Source organism: Branchiostoma lanceolatum, chromosome 11 (assembly GCF_035083965.1).
Source record: "Branchiostoma lanceolatum isolate klBraLanc5 chromosome 11, klBraLanc5.hap2, whole genome shotgun sequence".
NCBI classification, from domain to species: domain Eukaryota; kingdom Metazoa; phylum Chordata; class Leptocardii; order Amphioxiformes; family Branchiostomatidae; genus Branchiostoma; species Branchiostoma lanceolatum.
The window spans coordinates 6,775,971-6,795,676 of record NC_089732.1 but is presented as its reverse complement, the minus strand read 5'-3'; the positions used below and the strand labels follow the sequence as shown (position 1 = coordinate 6,795,676).

At 38.6% G+C, this 19,706-nt stretch overlaps 2 protein-coding genes across 3 annotated transcripts; one reads left to right on the top strand and one right to left on the bottom strand.

Moving 5' to 3' along the window:
- Positions 1 to 2,938: 2,938 nt before the first annotated feature.
- Positions 2,939 to 11,560, bottom strand: LOC136445268 (S-methyl-5'-thioadenosine phosphorylase-like). The gene is made up of 9 exons (XM_066443176.1): positions 11,449 to 11,560; positions 9,720 to 9,864; positions 8,717 to 8,803; positions 8,370 to 8,428; positions 7,787 to 7,903; positions 7,090 to 7,243; positions 6,271 to 6,513; positions 5,897 to 6,019; positions 2,939 to 4,503 (listed from the first exon to the last, which is right to left on the bottom strand). Exons 2-9 carry the CDS (start codon positions 9,750 to 9,752, stop codon positions 4,459 to 4,461), a joined length of 861 nt encoding a protein of 286 aa, XP_066299273.1. The 5' UTR covers positions 9,753 to 9,864; positions 11,449 to 11,560; the 3' UTR covers positions 2,939 to 4,458.
- LOC136445271 (calcyphosin-like protein) lies at positions 10,395 to 16,752 on the top strand. Of its 2 annotated transcripts, XM_066443180.1 has the most exons (6): positions 10,395 to 10,521; positions 10,668 to 10,831; positions 11,464 to 11,641; positions 11,994 to 12,197; positions 14,300 to 14,416; positions 15,806 to 16,752. In XM_066443180.1, the coding sequence occupies exons 2-5, from the start codon at positions 10,695 to 10,697 to the stop codon at positions 14,399 to 14,401; spliced, it is 621 nt and encodes a 206-aa protein (XP_066299277.1). In that variant the 5' UTR covers positions 10,395 to 10,521; positions 10,668 to 10,694; the 3' UTR covers positions 14,402 to 14,416; positions 15,806 to 16,752. The 2 variants fall into 2 exon arrangements, with proteins under 2 accessions (XP_066299277.1, XP_066299276.1); XM_066443179.1 differs by lacking the exon at positions 14,300 to 14,416 and having other exon boundaries at positions 10,397 to 10,521.
- Positions 16,753 to 19,706: the final 2,954 nt, after the last annotated feature.

Below are 19,706 nucleotides of genomic sequence, written 5' to 3'. Positions count from 1 at the left end.
TGTGTCTCGTGTGATGCATTTTTATTGCACCAGGATCACTCGTAGTCTCAGAGATTAAGTGGAAATAATTAAGTAAGATGTTAATTTTCAAGAAATTGAGGGCTACTTCAAGTAGATCATGTCTAATTTCTACATGGTTATTCTAAAAGGTAAAACCAATATATGAACCAATCTACATTGGGGTCACAGGGATGATGTAAGTGGTTTGATATGTTTCGGAAGGTGTGGGCGGGTCTACAATAAACAAATTATCATAGGGGAGACCAGAATGCAATACAGGCCCGAAATATTGACGAGGGCCCTGATGCCATTGGAAAAGGCCTGAGGCTATTGACAGGATGATCCTGTCATCAGTAGAAAAAATTGCATTGCTTTAATACAGGATGATCTTGTCAGCAGTAGAAAAATTTGCACTGCTATCAGTATCATCCTGTCAGCAGTAGAAAGAAATTGCACTGCTGACAGGATGATCCTGTCAATAGCCACTTCCTTAAAGGAGAAAATGAGATGGTACATCATATCAAGTGCCTTCCCTACTATCAGAAGGGTTTATAAACGTTGTCTTATTTACACACTGTAATACGAGTGAGCACACCTTACGCAAGTTACAGGTGAGAAATACATTGGAAACTTCCACAGCGATGCATCTACCTGAGACGAACTGGGCATGTCTGGACAGGTAACACACCTGACACCATAAATAGCTCACCTTTAGTCCTCAATGTTTGGGACTATTAACACCGAGACAGAAAACAATAGAACACAAATCAGGGGTCAGTGGTAAGAAAAAGACAACAATTCAATCATATTATTTTTTCGAACTCTTGAATGGTAATTAGTCAACGCAAACGGTACTGAGACAAGTCTATCAACTTGCGAGGTAGTGTGATGTAGCTCCTACACACTTTCCTCGGGCACTGTTGGATTTGAAAAGAGCCCAACCCGATTTAGTGGAACCAGCGAGGTTCTCCTTGGTAAACCTCCTTGGTGAAACCCAAATACTCTCCAAGCAGAGGATGTGTTCCGGCAGGTTTTTGACGTGTTTTTTGGCGTTTTTGTCGGGCTTTCTACTTCGTAATTTTTTTTGTCTCGACACCCCCCTCCCCCCCAAAAAAAGAAGACAGCAAAAAAAATTACAAAGTAGAAAGCCTGACAAAAACGCCTAAAAGACGTCAAAAACCTGCCGGAAACCCTCCTCCGCTTGGAGAGTAAAACCCAAAGAGCTCCATACGTTGGCTCACGTCTGCCATTAAAAGCGATGTAAATGTGCTTTCCACCCTTTGTTAATTCGTCTCCGTTGTCATACAAGTTACTCAATCAAAGTTCGCTTACCCTTTTCCAACTGACGTCATGACCTTTTCGTAATACGTGCCTAAAAGAAAATGAAAAATGTCAGCTCTGAAGAGGGCAAGAAAAGGACAAAGTTTGGTGATTCTTTGGGGGGAAAATCGCCTAAGATTTCAATCACAGCCTCTCACCATGACCAGAACTCTCCATGACGAATAAAATAACGCGTAGTACAATATTGATTTGTGTTTCGTTGCAGTCCAGTAAAAAAAGGGCAACAGAACGTACATCGAAACACATTTTCACGAAGCAGAAATCATGAGCTATTTTCCCTTCCGAATATTTGCACAAAACAAGTCCAGGCTTGTCAGTATCAGACGACAGCTATGATGACGAAGCGAGTTCCAAGAACGGCAATGTCAGCCTTTCTGACAAGGTGGCGATTCAGATAGTGCCTACACAAACAGAGATAATGAACTATTGTTCGGAAATATGGTCACTGAGGGCAAGTCCAGGCATGCCCTAATGGCGCATGTGATAAAGTTCTTCCATGAGGTTGGGATGGCAATCACCGAGACGTATATTGTTCTCACAGCTAATGTGCCACGCCTACGTAGTACCCATGAATCAAAATGGGACCTGTCCGTGCAGCAGCGCCCTCGCTTGACTGAAGTGCAAATTGCAGAATGGTCATCCAAGCAAGTCAGACACTTTATCATGGATACCACACTGGATGAACACATTTGGAATACATGTACTATGATACTCAACTGTTCAGTCCCTTATACTGAATGGTATTCACACACACACAATTGTACAGTCCCTGGTACTGAATGGTATTCACACACAACTGTACAGTCCCTGGTACTGAATGGTATTCACACACAATTGTATAGTCCCTGGTACTAAATGGTATTCACACACAATTGTATAGTCCCTGGTACTAAATGGTATTCACACACACACTCACGATTGTTCAGTCCCTGGTACTGAATGGTACTCACACACAATTGTATAGTCCCTGGTACTGAATGGTATTCACACACACACTCACAATTGTTCAGTCCCTGGTACTGAATGGTATTCACACACAACTGTACAGTCCCTGGTACTGAATGGTATTCACACACAATTGTATAGTCCCTGGTACTAAATGGTATTCACACACGCACTCACAATTGTACAGTCCCTGGTACTGAATGGTATTCACAAACAACTGTTCAGTCCCTGGTACTGAATGGTATTCACACACAATTGTATAGTCCCTGGTACTAAATGGTATTCACACACACACTCACAATTGTTCAGTCCCTGGTACTGAATGGTATTCACACACAATTGTATAGTCCCTGGTACTAAATGGTATTCACACACACACTCACAATTGTTCAGTCCCTGGTACTGAATGGTATTCACAAACAACTGTACAGTCCCTGGTACTGAATGATATCCACACACAACTGTAAGTCCCTGGTACTGAATGGTACTCACATACAACTGTTCAGTCCATGTTACTGATTAAAAAAAAAAACTTTCACTGATAAATGTACTAAAAAGGAAATTGTTTTTGGTTAAACCCTCTATCCTCTGAAATAATCAACTAATAAAAGAGACGTAACAAGAATGAGAGAAGAAATGTAATGCAAGTTGCTATATTCTGACGCATCATCTTTATTAGTAGAATATAAAAAAAGACATCCTTTGCTTATGAAAACCCTGTCAAATATATTTCTGCCAGCATTACTGACCAAGAAAATAAAAGTCTGGACACTAAGATAATAAAAACTCTTGTAATCTTTTTGTACATGTGAAGTACAATGTTGCTATTGCTTTCCTCATATATCTTGATGATTTATCAGTTATTATGTAGGATGATAAAGTGTTGCAGAGCAGCTGATAACTGATAGGCTTATCACAGTTTCAAGTTCATATAATAAGTGCATATAATTAGACAACAGACACTTCAACAACATTGCATTTTCCCACCTTCACTGATGCATAAAGGGAACTGGATATCTTAAACCAAAACACATTGCTTGCAATTTGCATTGCTGATTTGAAAGCAGTTTTGCTTTATACAAAATAAAGAATACTGTGACGAGATTTGCACTGTTGACTCAATGATTCAAAATGTATCGTATAGCTTTTCCAGCTGTTGCTGTATCAATTCTGCAAGTTATAGCAAGTAGTTTGCTTCTGTGGCTAGTCTACCACCACAGACACCCAGCAGTAATTTCAAATTGAGTCAATATTCAGTCTACCTCTATCTTCTCATTACTTCATATTTCACACATACTTTTGGCAACTTTAATATTTGTCACCTCGAACCATAAATTGGAGACTATAAAATGTAGAGCATATTAGTGTCTCGCTTTTGTTTACCTACTACAGAAAATTGTTTTTCTGTAACACCTATGGTTTACTGTGCAGTTAGGTTATCTAGATGTATGTTTGTATGTCCTTCTGTGTATATGTGAAGCCTGTATTCTTTTTAACGTGTAATGTTTTATGGGTTTTTCCTACCAGAAATATAGAATAGATGAAAACGTTTCAATGTATCTTAGAGGAAATCAGCAATTAAGTGCCTCACCCTAAGGAAGCAGCATAACTCACATTCTGGGACATAACTACAAAGCCTTCTATCAATGTGAGGGATCTCCCTGTAGCTCAACTGGTAGCAGCCTCACAGTTGAGCTCCTGGGTCCAATTAGTCCTGGGTAGGGCATCTCGGTTGGAGCTGCACCTATCTTTCGGAAGGGACATAAATTGGGGTCCCATGTTCGAGGTGGTGCCTCGAGCAAATTGAAGGGGAAGGGCTAGCAACCCCTCCCTGTAAAATATATACCCGGCTACAGAAACAGTAAGGAAACTTCTGCCCTATGTACCACTAGGCACTACAGCATACAAGGTGAACAACAACAACAACAACAACTTCTATCAATGTCCACCAAACTTTAAATCATCAGTTGGTGAGGCAGTGATTTGAAATTTGGTGGACACTGACAGAAGCTTTGTAGTTATGTCCCAAAATCCGAGTTGAGCATTTCTGATTAACCCTCTTGTGTACAGTTTGTAAAGTGAGCATGCTTTAATGTCATCAGTCGAAGATGGTAATAAACCCCAGGTGTGTTAACTGTAGAAAAACTAAGGCAGGTCCTGTTCTTGGTAAGGTTAACCTTCAGATGGTGGCAGCATAGTAGAGCTGGACACTGTCACCTGGAAAACACAGGGATAAATGATAAAATGTATGCAAGCTATAGAAAGAACAAACTCGGCCTGACATGAATTATTCACAACCTATTTCATAATCATTTCATAACTATATATTTTGAATGCTGGACTGAATAAGAGTTATACAATGTAGGTGTAGCAAGACACAGCCAACAGCATGATGTGCAGGGAGCTATACAAGCAAACAATAAGTATAATGTAAAACTGCAAAATATACGCATTGCACTTGAAAATTCCTTGTCTAACAAACCCTTTATCCACAGAAGGGCTGTCATGTTACATCCCTATGTTCCAACACCCCTATATCCTAACACCCCTATTTCCTAACACCCCCCAACCCTAACATAGGGGTGTTGAAACATTGGGGTGTGGGAACATAGGACTGTCCCAGATGGACAGGTAAACAGAGAAACACGGCAAGCATCACACAGCGCAGTTATAAGTTCTGCAGCTTGCAGCAGTACCTTGCTGTGGTACCATGTACCGTGGTGTTAGTACCACCATTCTGCATGCAGGTTGATATTACTGATGGAGGTTGGATTACTGAACTGGTGACAAGACCCTGGGAAGAGACCAAAGCAACTACCACACTGCTTACTTTCTTAACTTACTGTCACTGTAATATCACTTTGAAATTTGAAGGAATTTGTTTCTAAGGTACTAAAGCAACTGGATACATTTCTGTAAACAGTCAGATGTTTTAGATAGCATACACTATCTTTCATCAGTGATTGACTTTTCTTAGTCATTGATGAATGAAATTGGATGCTATCTGAAGGTCTGACCATTTAGAAAATTAATCCAGTTGCTTGAGTAACTTTTGTATTGTGTCTTATTACCTGGATGTCTAACCTTCATTGATATCACTTATCTATTTCATTGATGGTATTTGGCTTAATTCATTCAATTAAAAAGAAACATGACTGATGCAAAGACATCATTCATCAGTAAAGATCATGACATGACTTTAGTGAACTGATTATTAGTATATGACTGTTATCATCAAGTGCTTAGGAGATACACTAAATGAAAAAAAAAACACCACAACAGATCTTTGGCTTATTGCCTACAGACAACACCAGATGTTCAAACATTGACAGGCCTCGGAAAATCTAGGAATGTGTAGTAAACTACTTCTTTGTTTAATTTATCAATATACTTGTGCTTGTACAATGTATATCTGTACAGTTACAACACCATATTGAAGAAACCAGTGTCTTGATGAACTCCAGTTTTACATGCGGTTAAATGGTACTTGTTTGATGACTTTGGCTGAAATCTAAATAAATGAAAGAAAAAAAATCCCTACCCACTAACCCTATTTTCTTCAGAACTGTAATGGGAAACACAGAATTTCTTTCCTCAGGTCTAATCTTACCCTGTTCTCCTCCAGTACAGCGGACCAGTCCCGCTGGGCAATCTTGGGAATGGCTGTCTTAAAGATGCGGACTCCTTTCTCAGCATTGCCCTTAAAGACCTTCAGTACAGCCTCAACACTCACCTAGAACATTGTAAACACACGTCATGCAAGATTTCTTGATATTCAATACCATCAAGGCCAAGGCAAACACATATGCACATGAACACCCATGAACACACACACACACACACACATACATACACATACACACACATACATGCATAAACACTCACTCATGATTACACACACAAGCAAACACATACTCACACACAAACACATGCACACATATATGCATCACAAGAAAAACAAAGACATTGCTACAATACACATACATGATGTCCTGGATCATCCCTCCAACAATCATAATCTGTTGCCATGGCAACAGCAGCGTAGCACATCCCCGCCTCCTTGGCCAGAGCGACCTCCGGTACCGTGGTCATGTTGATGACATCACCGCCCCACATGCGGAACATCTTACTCTCTGCTCGCGAGGAGAAGCGAGGCCCCTCGATGGTGACCATGGTGCCACTTTCATGGTGCCTGATTTCCAACTCCTTGCACACATCAAGCAGAATCTGAATGAAGAAAAAACAAGACAGAGAATAAAATCTACTGGCTTTTATTACAATTCTCGTCGAGCTTTTAATACCTTATGGGAATATTGTGGCATTGTTTGAAAAGTTTGACCTCATTTTGGGGCTGTAAAGCAAAGTTCTTATCATAATGTATGTGTCTTACAACGAAGCAATCTCCCCTCCCCAATGAAACTCCTTTCTTTCCGTACACCGTAATTCTTACCATACACAGCACTTTTTTTGCTGTACTCATCAGCGGACATTGAAGTGCGTAGTCACTCTAAAGTCATGTCTAGGCATCCTGTACGGCAAACAACACACAATCTCATTGGCTGATGCCAAGGCAAACATTCCTGACCACCTCTCTGCCGATTGGCGTTGTACACATCATGCAAATGGCAGTGAGATGTAGTATGGAGTGCTCGCGAGCTTGTCTTGGTGCCTTTTTCAGGGCAGGGAGTGTAGGAGCCCCGCTAGTAATCGGATGGGACCCAGGTTACTCGTGAGTTGGGTACAGCACAAATTACAGGGTACGGCAAGAAAAGAGTTTCACGAGGGTGCTCTCAGGGAACATACTTTTCTGGTGTGAGGACAGAAAGGAGTGTCCATGGGAAGGTGACACACGCCCACAGGACTACCAGGGTTGCCGTCGTAAAACGTTGTTGCCCGTTTTGTCGTCCGATCAATAAACTGGTCCAGGATGACCATGTCTCCCGGATGGATGTCTTCTCTGAGATAAAACATAGGGAACAGATGAATTACCAATAAAACCACATGTCACACCTACGTTCGTATTTCAACAATTACAAGATAATCTTGAATGTCATTTATACTTGAAACTAGGTCGATAATACAGTATACAAATAAGACTGAATAAGTCAAACAGTTAGCTAGTGTCTAAAATGTCTGAATCTATTATAGATTTTGATTTGATTTGTATACTATATCGTCTAGCTGGATGTCTGACCTTCATCAACATTTATAAATATAGTTTTGAGTTGAGGATACTTAAAAAACGTCCTCATTTACAACATAGATAAAACACGGAACACAAAACCCAGGTACAGTACTGTAAATGCAGAAATGTTTGCGGTGGTTTTATGTTCATGGTTTTTGCGGCGACCGCAAACTTAAAACCACCGCGAACATTTTTGTTCAATACTTAAGCAGTATGTGACTATAGCACTGCCGCGAACTTAAAACAACCGCAAACACTCCATTTTCCCCTTAGCGCGAAATTAAAACCTCGCCAACTTAAATGTATTTACAGTACCTGAGTGACCCGCAGGCTGTTGAGACAATCAGGTGAGTACAGCCTTCAGTCTTCAGGGCGTGGACGTTCGCTCGGAAGTTTATGTTGGTCGGCATCACAGTATGGCCACGCCCATGCCTGAAACCATAAGCAAAATGATCATTAACTAAGGGTGTCACAGCTAAATGATGAAGCCCTGAACTTGAATTCCACAAGTATGTTATCACCATTAGCCTTCTCCCTGCTGCCTAACCCTGTAACCAATACAAATTTGGTGCCAGAAGGCTACTTCAGCAGGGAGAAGGTTAATAAAAGATTTCTGGCAGAAATAATTGAACGCATGTGTGGATACTCGCCAAGTTCTTTTTCCCTGGCCACAAAAATCTTTAATATCTATTAACTTTTTAATCATCCTGTTTTTTTTATAACCAACCAACCAACCAACCAACCAACCAACCAACCAACCAACCAACCAACCAACCAACAAACAAACCATGGCAAACAACCAACCAACAATCCAAAAGAACAAAAGCTGGTTAAAAGTTATAAAACATTGGCAGAGATATTCTATTACTTTCAGCATTTCCTAAAGAGGACACCTCACCTGGCCAGAAGCACACACTCCACACCTCCTACATCACCCAAGATCAGGGCATCAGAGGGCTATGGGAAGTAAACATGCAAAATAAGTTTCATACTGATGCTTTATTATGATCTGAAAGAGATGGTCACAGTTGATCATTTGTATTAGCAATTCTTATCTGCTGATTAAACCAATACATTGATCCATGGTTTTGTATACTATAATAGTAATATGGCCAAAATTAATAGCTGTCATGCAAATTAGGATAGTGTAGCAATTCAAGCCAAACAATCCCCAGACTTGTGGGAAAACAGTGTGGGAAAGTATCAGGACAGCAAATCTAAATGATAGGTGCATTGACTACTGACCTTCCCATAGGGGGTGTCCACATGTTTCTCTCTTCTGTTATCCAGGATATCAGGGTTGTCCAGTCCTGAACCTCCGATGATGCCGATCTGAAACAAGTTACAAGATCTTTACAGCCTATGTTTAGAATAAAGAAAACTACATGCATATGTATATTGTAATCCACTATGTCGTGTCTGTAGCCATTGCAAAGATTCGAAAGCCGCAATTCTCACCTTTGTCTGAACATGCAATGTATATTGAAACAATAATGTCAAAAATCATAAGATCACAGGAGTGCTGTGTGAAAAGCTCACAATCATTAACAAAGGAAATGTTTAATATTGTACAGAAATCTTGATCAGGGCTGCAGGTCAGAAAAAAATCTGGAGGCAAAAGAAGTAACCTTGTATCATAGGCCTAGGACATTTGACAGGACAACACTGTAATTGACTTATTAAGTAAGAGAGGAATGTCGATAGATTCCAATTATGCAAATTAAGACCTCATTTGCATAATTAATGAGAAAACACTAATTCCATGGTGGTGAATGATGGAAATTTCACACATACAGCATCACCAAGCTAAGTGAATGCTATTAGACATAAATTATGAAAATCAGGGTCACGTTTACATCATTTCTGAGGAAACACTACAATAGCCTCACTTTTTGTTGAGACAAGGACATTATATAGAAATATAAGACTTCCAAACTTTTAACAACTTGTGTTGTAATATATTTGGGTAGAGATGATGATCAACTGAGACAATATTTTTTTGTATAAAATGAGGACCTGGTGTCCTTATTTGCACAATCAATGGGAAATATTCATAAACAATACAGTTTGATATATAATTTTGGCGAAGATACAGTATGAGGTCGTGGAACATGATAGACTTGGAACAGGAATCCTATATACATGTCGTTGACCTCTATAGATGAAATAAAATAAAATCTTAGTATTTAAATGAATACGTATATCTATCAATCTGTCTATAATGATGCATGATGATGATTCTACATACCTTTACTTTACTTGGTGCTGAGTTGGCTTCCATCTTCAGGCTAAAAGGAACCTCTGTGTCGCTTTAGCGATTGCACCCGGCGCAAGAAGACGTCCTGTCACAACTTTGGTCTGTAAAGGTAGTTCTAGTTGTGCACCGCCGGTGCCTTCGATAACATTTGTGAACAAAAATTTGCAGCACGTGAGTACCCAAAACTAGTTGGACAAAGGGCAGCAGAACACAAGTTTTTACATGTTAAAAAATGGATATGCATTCCCCCATTCGATGCTGTTCAATCATTTCAGTGCAAAATTAAATGTTAGATTTTATTTTTCCAACTTTTACACCGTTTTTGGCATGATAGACTTGTCATAGTTGAGTTTCATTACTTGTTTTCTACTTTCTTGAATGAATGTGGTTTGTAGCCCTCATACCCGGAAGGTTAAAGGTCAATATTGCTGATAACGTTTGCTGTTCTCGCGAGATTTGCCCATGGTTGCCATGACAACAAAATATTTGATACACTGCATCACGTGATCAAATGCTCTTGGAAACACCGCATGATACCGCGATTAGGATAGTAACTTTACTTCTAAAGTTATAATGAGTAATCGTCCTGAATGTCTCTTCTGATAAAATTATTTTAATATTGATGTTGTAGTAAAGTACAATTAATTAGATTTTCTGACCTATCAAAGAAAACAGAAACGAGATTGGTTGTTTATGTTTACCTGCGGTGATTACTGCACCGCCATTTTGAAAGTAACGGGGAATGTTTTCGTAGCAAAGAACGATCGAGAAGAGTGGAACAAACGTTTCAGAGGTAGGGTAAATTTATTTTTTAATAGTAATTAGTTCTAAAAATGTATGGAGTCACTATCTGTTATTTGGATGAAATTCTGATTTTATCGAGAGTATACAACTCTTTATTTTCAACCCCAAACTGATATCTTTGTATAATAATTTCAGTATTCGTGAGTTTGTTGGACTTTCGAGATGGCAGGGACGGCAAGACATGATCACGAAATGGTACAAAGGGCGAAACAACAGCTCCGGACGTGTAAAGACCCCGTTGAGACGCTGAGACTAAGTTGTCTGTCGAGGGGGTCAAATGGGATCAAGGGCTTGGGAAGGTAAGAACAACCACCCGTCAACACATCAGAATCTTCTTCTTTATAGATAGCTCATCATGATCAGCCGTCGAGACAGCATTAATTAATTCTAATAAGTACATAATATGTTGTTATTTTAGTTAATGATGTCATCAGCACAATTTGTTTCATTGGGATATAAATCATAATATTGTTTTGTTTTATTGGAGGCATGATTGATAAAACCCATATTAGATTTGGAAAAGATTGTAGTCATATTACTGACCACTTATTAGCCTCTATTGGTTATGTGTATGTAAAATTATAACATCTAGTTCCACTAAAAGTTAAAGCTAACTTAGTGTACATAGATAGTTGGTTGATGGAGAATATATGGACATCTTTCATGCACTTAAATCTCAACATAACACAAATCATTAAATGGGGTTTTATGATGTCACTAACAACTGCATACATGCCACAAACTGCTGGTTCCTGTAACATCTGTTTGCGACATCTAAAGATAACATACTGTTAGATTGTTTCCAACATACAATAACATCAGACAATAACATCATCATGGTTTCCTTGATGTCTTCTGTACTCAGATCATGTTTTCTGTACTCTTGCAAAGTAATATAAACCCTAAGTAAAATGACCATTTGTTGTCCCAGAGTGTTCCGAATCATGGACGATGACCACAACAGGAAGTTGGACTTTGCCGAGTTCAAGAAGGGCTTGCGGGACTACGGCCTTTCCCTTGAGCCTGGCGAGGTGCAAAACATGTTTGGTCACTTCGACAAAGATGGCAGCGGTTCCATCGACTTCGACGAGTTCCTTCTAAATCTCAGGGTAGGTTAGAGTCAGCAGGTTCCGAACTGAAGTTGTTGTGTTACATATTCAGCAGCATCAACACAGATGGATCTGGGGATTGAAACAAAAAAAAGCATAGATATCAAAACTTCTGCAACATATATTCACCCTCTGTTTTCAGTCCAACTATTCAATTTTGATTTTTTTTTTTCAATTCTACTTCAAATAACTGAAAAGTGAACAAGAAAAATGAATTAGTATGTAATTGTAGTAGTGGACTATCTCAAGTCAACCATGCACACTTATGCCACATCTTCAGAAAGGACGCTAAAGCGAAAGAAAATTAACTGGGTTTGACATTCTTGTAATGGTCACCACTTTTCATGTCCAGCCCCCCATGTCCAAAGCGAGGAAAGATGTCATCATGCAGGCCTTCAACAAGCTGGACAAGACAGGAGACAACGTCATCACCATCGCCGACCTAAAAGGAGTCTACAACTGTAAACACCACCCTAAATACAAGAGTGGGGAGTGGACAGAGGACCAGGTGTTTGGAGAGTTCCTCAAGAGTTTTGATGAGAACATGGATGGAACTGTAAGTCTGTGTACAAAATTGATACACTGTAGCCATATCTCAACATGGCTGACTCTACTATGAGAGGAAAGTCTTGATCTGTACCTTGGCTGTTACAAGGAGTGAACAGTCAGATGCAAGTTTTCCTCACAGCCTTCTGTTAGGAAAACTTGTCTTTTCACTAAAATTCTGCATTAAAATCTCAGAGAACCTGCAAGTTAAATTAATGTGGCCTATTGTGCCTTTAATTTTAACTTAAAAAAAGCAAATGTACAATTGTAAGGTACATAAGAAGTCGGGTCAGCCATGTTAGAATTTTATTATTTACATCTACAAGATACTACAGAGTACTGGAGGAAAAAAGTCAAATACATGTACTTGAAATAGGGATTGATTCTCATCATCTTGTAGTGCACAAGCTTAAGCCCGGGTTCACAGTCGTTAGTACATTTTATGTGATTGTGAAGTTAAAGGAAATGCAAGTTTTGATTTGATTTGATGTTTCTCCTTGTACTCTGTAGTACTTCTATGGTTTGGAAGGTATTCTTTCTAAGTTTTTTTCTCTGTCTTGAAACTGTGTTAGTAGTATAGTATGTAGCACTCACTAAATTCACATTTCTTGTGTTGTGTGTGTAGTTGTGCACATAGAATGCGTGCATAATAACTTTGTAACATCATTTTCTTCTCTGTGTGGAGTACTAGTGTAGCATGCAACATGTGTGTGTAGTAGTACATACCAACATTCCATACAAGTGTGTGTGTACTATAGTGTAGTGTACAGTACTGGTAGTGTAGCGGATGCCTTACAGTTGCATGTGGCAGTGTGGTATAGAGTAGTACAAGCACATGTTAGAAGTATGTGTAGTGTAGTATTGTGCAGTGTACTGTGTAGGGTGTGCAAGCATGCAATCAAAGTGTGTTTAGTATGATGTAGGGTGCATGTGTGCACCATGCATGTAAAGAGTAGGATGAAATACAACAGTGTGCAGTGTGCATATTTGCATGCCTGTCATTTCATCTAATTAACTGCTGTTCTAATTAATTGGTAACTAATTGCTGTTCTTATCTTTGCCATGGATCAATGTGAAAGTCTACAATAACCCCTTGTCAAAGCATGTGTATCTTTCCCTCATATTACTTTATAGTAACCATCCTTTTATTCAGCCATTTTCTATCACTAACGACATTCTAATTAACAGTTTCAGTTTCATTAACTTGCTGCCGTAGTGCTTCAGCCAGTGTACTTGTTCCCAGTTCAGAATAACAACTGGCTTTTTTCTCTCTGTAGTTCCAACACAAATCTTTGTAGTTTTACAGCCACTTTTTAACTAACAATAACATTGCATTTGTCTCCGTATCTTTAGACATGTCTAGCTAAATTAATGCGATCTTCCACAGCTGCAATAGTTGAGCTTCAGCAATAACTCATGCTTCTTATAATTACTTGTAGAATTATGATAGTTTGTTGTACACTTGCTGTACACACATTTTGATGTGTATACATTTGTTTACTCTGCTTTGCATTAAAAACAGCACCAGCCTTGGCAAGAACATTCACAACCACAGACCCTTTGTTCAATTTGTTACACTATGGCAAAGCTTCTGTGCATTCTCTACAAACATGGCACCCAGTCTCTCCCAAAACATATTACACTATGACAAAGCTGCATCTTGAATTTTCACGGCCATACAAGACATCTTCCATACTGCCCCTCTTTCTACATGGAACGGCAAAAAGTGTCTTATGCTAGATCCAATGCTAAAGCAACTTCACAATACATAATGTTATCTTTGTTTGCTATCTAACAAGAAATAGATCACGTCATATTCATGTAGCTTCTTCATTTCAAATGCCTTTCTTGTGTGTGTGTGTGTCTTCTCTTATATTTTACTACATGTAGCTCTTGTTTATCTATGATTTCCCTTATCTGGTACCACATCTACTGTCGTTTTAATTCCAAATATGCTTGAACAAGTGGGCATTGTGACCTTCTTTGTATGTTGAAAAGATCTGTCTTTTTCACATTTTTTCACAAAAGAGGCAAATCTTTCACATTCTCACCTAATCAGTGGCCCTTCATGTAACCCCTCCTCCCTGCTGTCAATCATATTTCCCTCTCTAGGTGAACCATGACGAGTTTTTCAACTACTATGCCGGAGTCAGCGCATCAATAGATAATGACGTCTACTTCATTCTTATGATGAAGAACGCATGGAAGCTATGATCGGGTTGGTGGCTGGTAGGAAAGACATTGACGCATTCAATCCATTACGCGCGTCATTACGCCAGCCTGACTCGGCACAACACTTGCTGTCCCCTTATCCGTTCTGCCGTACTTACGGATGGCTGTCCCGCATCCCTGGGTACCGCAGGGGATCATGTGCCGAGCCAGGCTGCCGCGATACGCGCTTCTGTAGATCGGTAGTATAGCAAGCGTGTGAAATGAGAAGTAGCTGCTTTTTTTCTTGAAACAGTAGACAAAAACTAGACGGCATGTCTTGGCAAGTTCAGGCCATTGACATGCTAGTAGATATGATTTAGTTTGCAAACAAAAGTCATTGTAGATTGGCAATGCTGCTTGTTTTTTCAAACTGAAAAAAAAAATCTTTAAAATGTAGATGGCACACCATTGGAGGTTTACTCCTTTGGCATGCTATTAGAACTATTTGTGTTTCCAAAAAAAGCTGCATTAGAGATCGTGTTGTGTCAATCTAGTTATGGATTGAATGAGCACTTTACACTGTTGCATATGCTTACATGCTGTGTGTGTCCTCAGGTAACATTTCTACATGTGAACTGTCTAGTGTTTGTTTGTTTGCCTCTGTAAAGCAGTCATGCCCCCCTCCCCTGTACACAAGTAACCAAATGTTGGGTTTTTCCTAGGACTGATGACAAGGGTGCTGAAAGCAGCATGGACATGACATTCACAGTATAACATTTTGTTTAATCCTTCATTTCTACCCAAAAATCTCATGACACAAATTCCAATGCTGTCAGTACTGTTTGATGAAAAGGTGTCATACATTTAGATTGTACCAAGGGCATTTGATTGTTCACAGAAATTCAATCAACCAATCTTTTGAAGAATACTGTCATTCATAACTACATTATCCTAGTGAATATTTATTACATGTGTTGTTGCTTGTATTTGTTGCAGTGTTTAAACCATTTTTTGTGTTAGGAGTGTTGAGGATACATAACATTGCTAATTTTTATTTCCACTTTTAGAAATAATCAGGCAACACTTGTCAATGTAACTCCAAGGGGTAAGGGGTAATGGGAGCTATTGCTTTGCTCCCTCTACCTTTTCTCTCTAAACTGCAGTCTGGGAACTAGGTTGTACTAGCCTAGAATCTTGCCACATTAGGCTAAGTTTTTGCCATACCTGCTCAGCAGAAATAGTTCTTAACTCATTGTTGAATCTGTAGAAAAGAGTCTGTAGACCAGTCTAACAAAAGTGTTTTATTTTGTCTTTCTATAGTGTTTCTATTGTAGTATGAATCATAGTATTGTGGAGTTATATTATAACCCCTGACTGCAGTTTTACATGGACAGGTGTATGGCTGAGACTCATACTTTCTCTAGCCTACTTCTTATGATGATGTCTTGTTCTTTCGTGTCCATGCAGGTTACCCATGACGAATTTTTCAACTACTACGCGGGAGTCAGCGCGTCGATCGACACCGACGTGTACTTTTGCCTCATGATGAGGAACGCCTGGAAATTATGAAAACTTCTAACTTTTGTGCAAAAATGTCAAAGTGCAGCTGTCGCAGATAAAACAAGTCTATTAGTCATGTACTTGTTTTGAAAATTGATTCCAAAATCATTTCCATAGAGTTCGTTAGACGAAATTGTGGGTAAAATTATATGACTGTATGACACGTACGAATTCATCTGATCTACAATGTAATAATGTTATAAATTCTGACATGCTTCAAGTTTAGCCAGTGACATCAATTAGAATGCATAGAAGTTTGATTCCCACAGTTATATGGCATGATATGTACAGTACTGTCTGTGTTAGTGATAGGGCTATAGCACTGTAGAGTGAACTGTTCTCTCGTCCAGTTAGTGATTATCATGTGCAAACTTCTCTTAAGACAAGAAAAATTGCTATGTAGCTATTTTAAGTTGCTTGCTTCTTGTAATGATTATAGTAGAATTTTAAATGTACATATTTTATCTTTGATAATACATGTAGTAACCATGAATAAGTTGATTTTATCTTATTCAACATTATCTTCCCTATTTGTGAAGTGGAACAGTCTACATTGTAAGTAAAAGATATCAGGTACTGAGCCATTCCAGTAGAAAATGGGGGGGGGGCAGACTTAAGGGTCCAAGATTACTTTGCTGATAAACACTAAGAGTTGATGTGACCAATGTAGTGAATGGACCATACTGTTAAACACTTCTCTATAGTTTTGATGTATAAGACAGTTTAGAACACTTGTGACATTGGTATCAGTTACTTTAAGTCATATTGTACATAACTGTGTTAATTGTAAGTCTGTTGTTTGACACTTTTAGCTTGTGATTGAATGAATGTAAGAAAAAAACTTTTACATACAACTTAAAAGTGTGGTATCATGACTTGGATATGATTGTATCTAATTAGAAAATAGCAACACATTGATTTGCATAGAGTATGAGCTATGTGCATGATTTCTAGGGAGCAAGGACCGATCAACTGCCAAAAGGAATCCTCAAATAAGAAAAACGAATTGACCTACCCCCATAGTAGGTGAAATTTTAAAGGTCTGGAAGAAAACTTTTGGTAGCCGCATGCTAAAGACAATGTTAGGTTTTGGTCTCGCAGTATTCAGATTTGTAAGTAATATTTGCTGTAGCGAAGTGTATAAAACAATTTGTCTGCTCCAAAATCACCTAATTTATCATTATTTGTGTGATGTTTAGCATATTGATCAGTGTCATGGGACATTCTAATTAACATAACTTGTCTGTAAATTCTTTTTAAAAATTATAAATTCTAACCTACTTGGTCAGAATACAAATAATATGTTGTCTATAAATTTTCTAAATTGTTCTTAAACGAGTTTAAACTGTAATTACCAACACAAGAAAAATTGGACTTACCTAAATTGTTGTGGCTTTGAAATGATTGTAAACAAGTAGAAAATAGTAACACATTGATTTACATAGAAAATGATCTATGTGCATGATTTCTAAGGAGCAAGGACCGATAAACTGCGAAAAGGAATCCTCAGATTTAAAAAACGAAAGGAAAAGTATGTTCTGGAAAGTAAAACAAAATTGGTCTACCCCATAGTAGGTGAAACTTTAGCGGTCTAGAAGAAAACTTTTGGTAGCAGTAGGCTGAAGACAATGTTAGGTTTTTGGTCTCGCTGTATTCAAATTGGTATGCCTGTAATATATGCTGTAGTTAAGTCTATAAAACAATTTTTCTGCTCCAAAATCACCTAATTTGTCAATTTTTGTGTGATGTTTAGCATATTGATCAGTATCATGGGACGTTCTAATTAACATAACTTGTCTATAAATTCTAACCTACTTGGTCAGAATACAAATGATATGTTGTCTATAAATTTCCTAAATTGTTGTGGCTTTGATATGATTGTAAACAAGTAGAAAATAGTAACACATTGATTTACATAGAAAATGAGCTATGTGCATGATTTCTAAGGAGCAAGGACCGATCAACTGCGAAAAGGAATCCTCAGATTTAAAAAACGAAAGGAAAAGTATGTTCTGGAAAGTAAAACAAAATTGGTCTACCCCATAGTAGGTGAAACTTTAGCGGTCTAGAAGAAAACTTTTGGTAGCAGTAGGCTGAAGACAATGTTAGGTTTTTGGTCTCGCTGTATTCAAATTGGTATGCCTGTAATATATGCTGTAGTTAAGTCTATAAAACAATTTTTCTGCTCCAAAATCACCTAATTTGTCAATTTTTGTGTGATGTTTAGCATATTGATCAGTATCATGGGACGTTCTAATTAACATAACTTGTCTATAAATTCTAACCTACTTGGTCAGAATACAAATGATATGTTGTCTATAAATTTCCTAAATTGTTGTGGCTTTGATATGATTGTAAACAAGTAGAAAATAGTAACACATTGATTTACATAGAAAATGAGCTATGTGCATGATTTCTAAGGAGCAAGGACCGATCAACTGCGAAAAGGAATCCTCAGATTTAAAAAACGAAAGGAAAAGTATGTTCTGGAAAGTAAAACAAAATTGGTCTACCCCATAGTAGGTGAAACTTTAGCGGTCTAGAAGAAAGCTTTTGGTTGCAGTGGGCTGAAGACGATGTTAGGTTTTGGTTTCGCTGTATTCAAATTTGTATGTCTGTAATATATGCTGTAGTTAAGTCTACAAAACAATTTGCTCCAAAATCAGCTAATTTGTCCTTATTTGTGTGATGTTTAGCATATTGATAAGTGTCATGGGACTTGTCTATAAATTCTAACCTACTTGGTCAGAATACAAATGATACCTTGTCTACAAATTTCCAAAATTGGCGCAGCCTTCAAATTAAAAACTTCATATTCATGATATTCCTTTTGTCTTAAAGAGGAAGACGGGGGAACCCAGGGTCCTTCACCAATAAAAAAATGGTTCATACTGTGATGCAGAAGACTAAATTGACTCTGACTCAATAAATGGATTGACAGCTCCACGGGAAGCGCCGCGCGAGACACCCCTGCACGCGCGACAAAGCGCTCAGGCCAGACTGGCGCCCCGCGCCGGCTAGCGCGGTCACGTGATGACATTACGTGACCAGAATGTAAATAAACAAGTTCCACATGGCAGCGGGGCCGCCATTTTGAAAACAGGCGCGATATTTTGCATGCCGAGAAACGTGAGTTCCTTGCTGTGTAAAAGATCGTTGAGACTAAAACGTAAGTGTGCAAATGCATGTTAGTTTCATGGTATCCTCACCGGTATTTTTAAATTTGCAATTAAAGCACATCGCTGCGTCAAACTATGCGACTGCGCAACGTTGCAAGTTGTGAGTCTTGTTATGACTTTTTGGAAAAAAAGGTTCGTCGTAAATCCATGGCACGGAAGTTGATTTCGAGTCGTTGTGTGCGGGACCGGACCTAAAACCACCCAAGCATGGCAGGTAAGTAAAAGACCATGTCAAGTTGCACGCATTAATTTTCTGTTTGGTCATTTAGTAATGTTACGTTAGTTGTTCGTGTGCTGTACGTGTATATAACAACAACAAAGTAACGTTACGTATTCTTCTTCTTTCTGTTGATGCGATATAATTTTGTCTGGTCCCTACTTGTTTGAAATACCCCGTGTTTAGTGCCGAAAAATTGTAGTTCTTCATAAAGGAACTGGACAATTCTTATGAAAAATTAGCTCAAGATCCCTCAAGTTTCGTAACTTGACGAAGAGGGGAGGGGGGCGTATTGTTTACGTTGGAAATATTTTGTAGTTCACGCGTTGAAGCAGTGTGATATTTATCGGGTCCCTACCAATTTGAATCACTCCCCGGTTTCCTCAGAAGGGTGGTGTTTTCCTAAAGGATT

Excerpts from the sequence above, each read along its gene's own strand:
- LOC136445268 (XM_066443176.1), bottom strand. The coding sequence starts at position 9,752 with ATGGAAGCCAACTCAGCACCAAGTAAAGTAAAG. Across the intron at positions 8,804-9,719 it reads CAGCACCAAGTAAAGTAAAG|ATCGGCATCATCGGAGGTTC; the intron begins GTATGTAGAATC and ends AACTTGTTTCAG. Across the intron at positions 7,244-7,786 it reads ACAGCCTGCGGGTCACTCAG|AGAAGACATCCATCCGGGAG; the intron begins GTACTGTAAATA and ends GTTTTATCTCAG.
- LOC136445271 (XM_066443180.1), top strand. The coding sequence starts at position 10,695 with ATGGCAGGGACGGCAAGACATGATCACGAAATGGTACAAAGGGCGAAA. Across the intron at positions 10,832-11,463 it reads GGGATCAAGGGCTTGGGAAG|AGTGTTCCGAATCATGGACG; the intron begins GTAAGAACAACC and ends TTGTTGTCCCAG. Across the intron at positions 12,198-14,299 it reads ATGAGAACATGGATGGAACT|GTGAACCATGACGAGTTTTT; the intron begins GTAAGTCTGTGT and ends TTCCCTCTCTAG.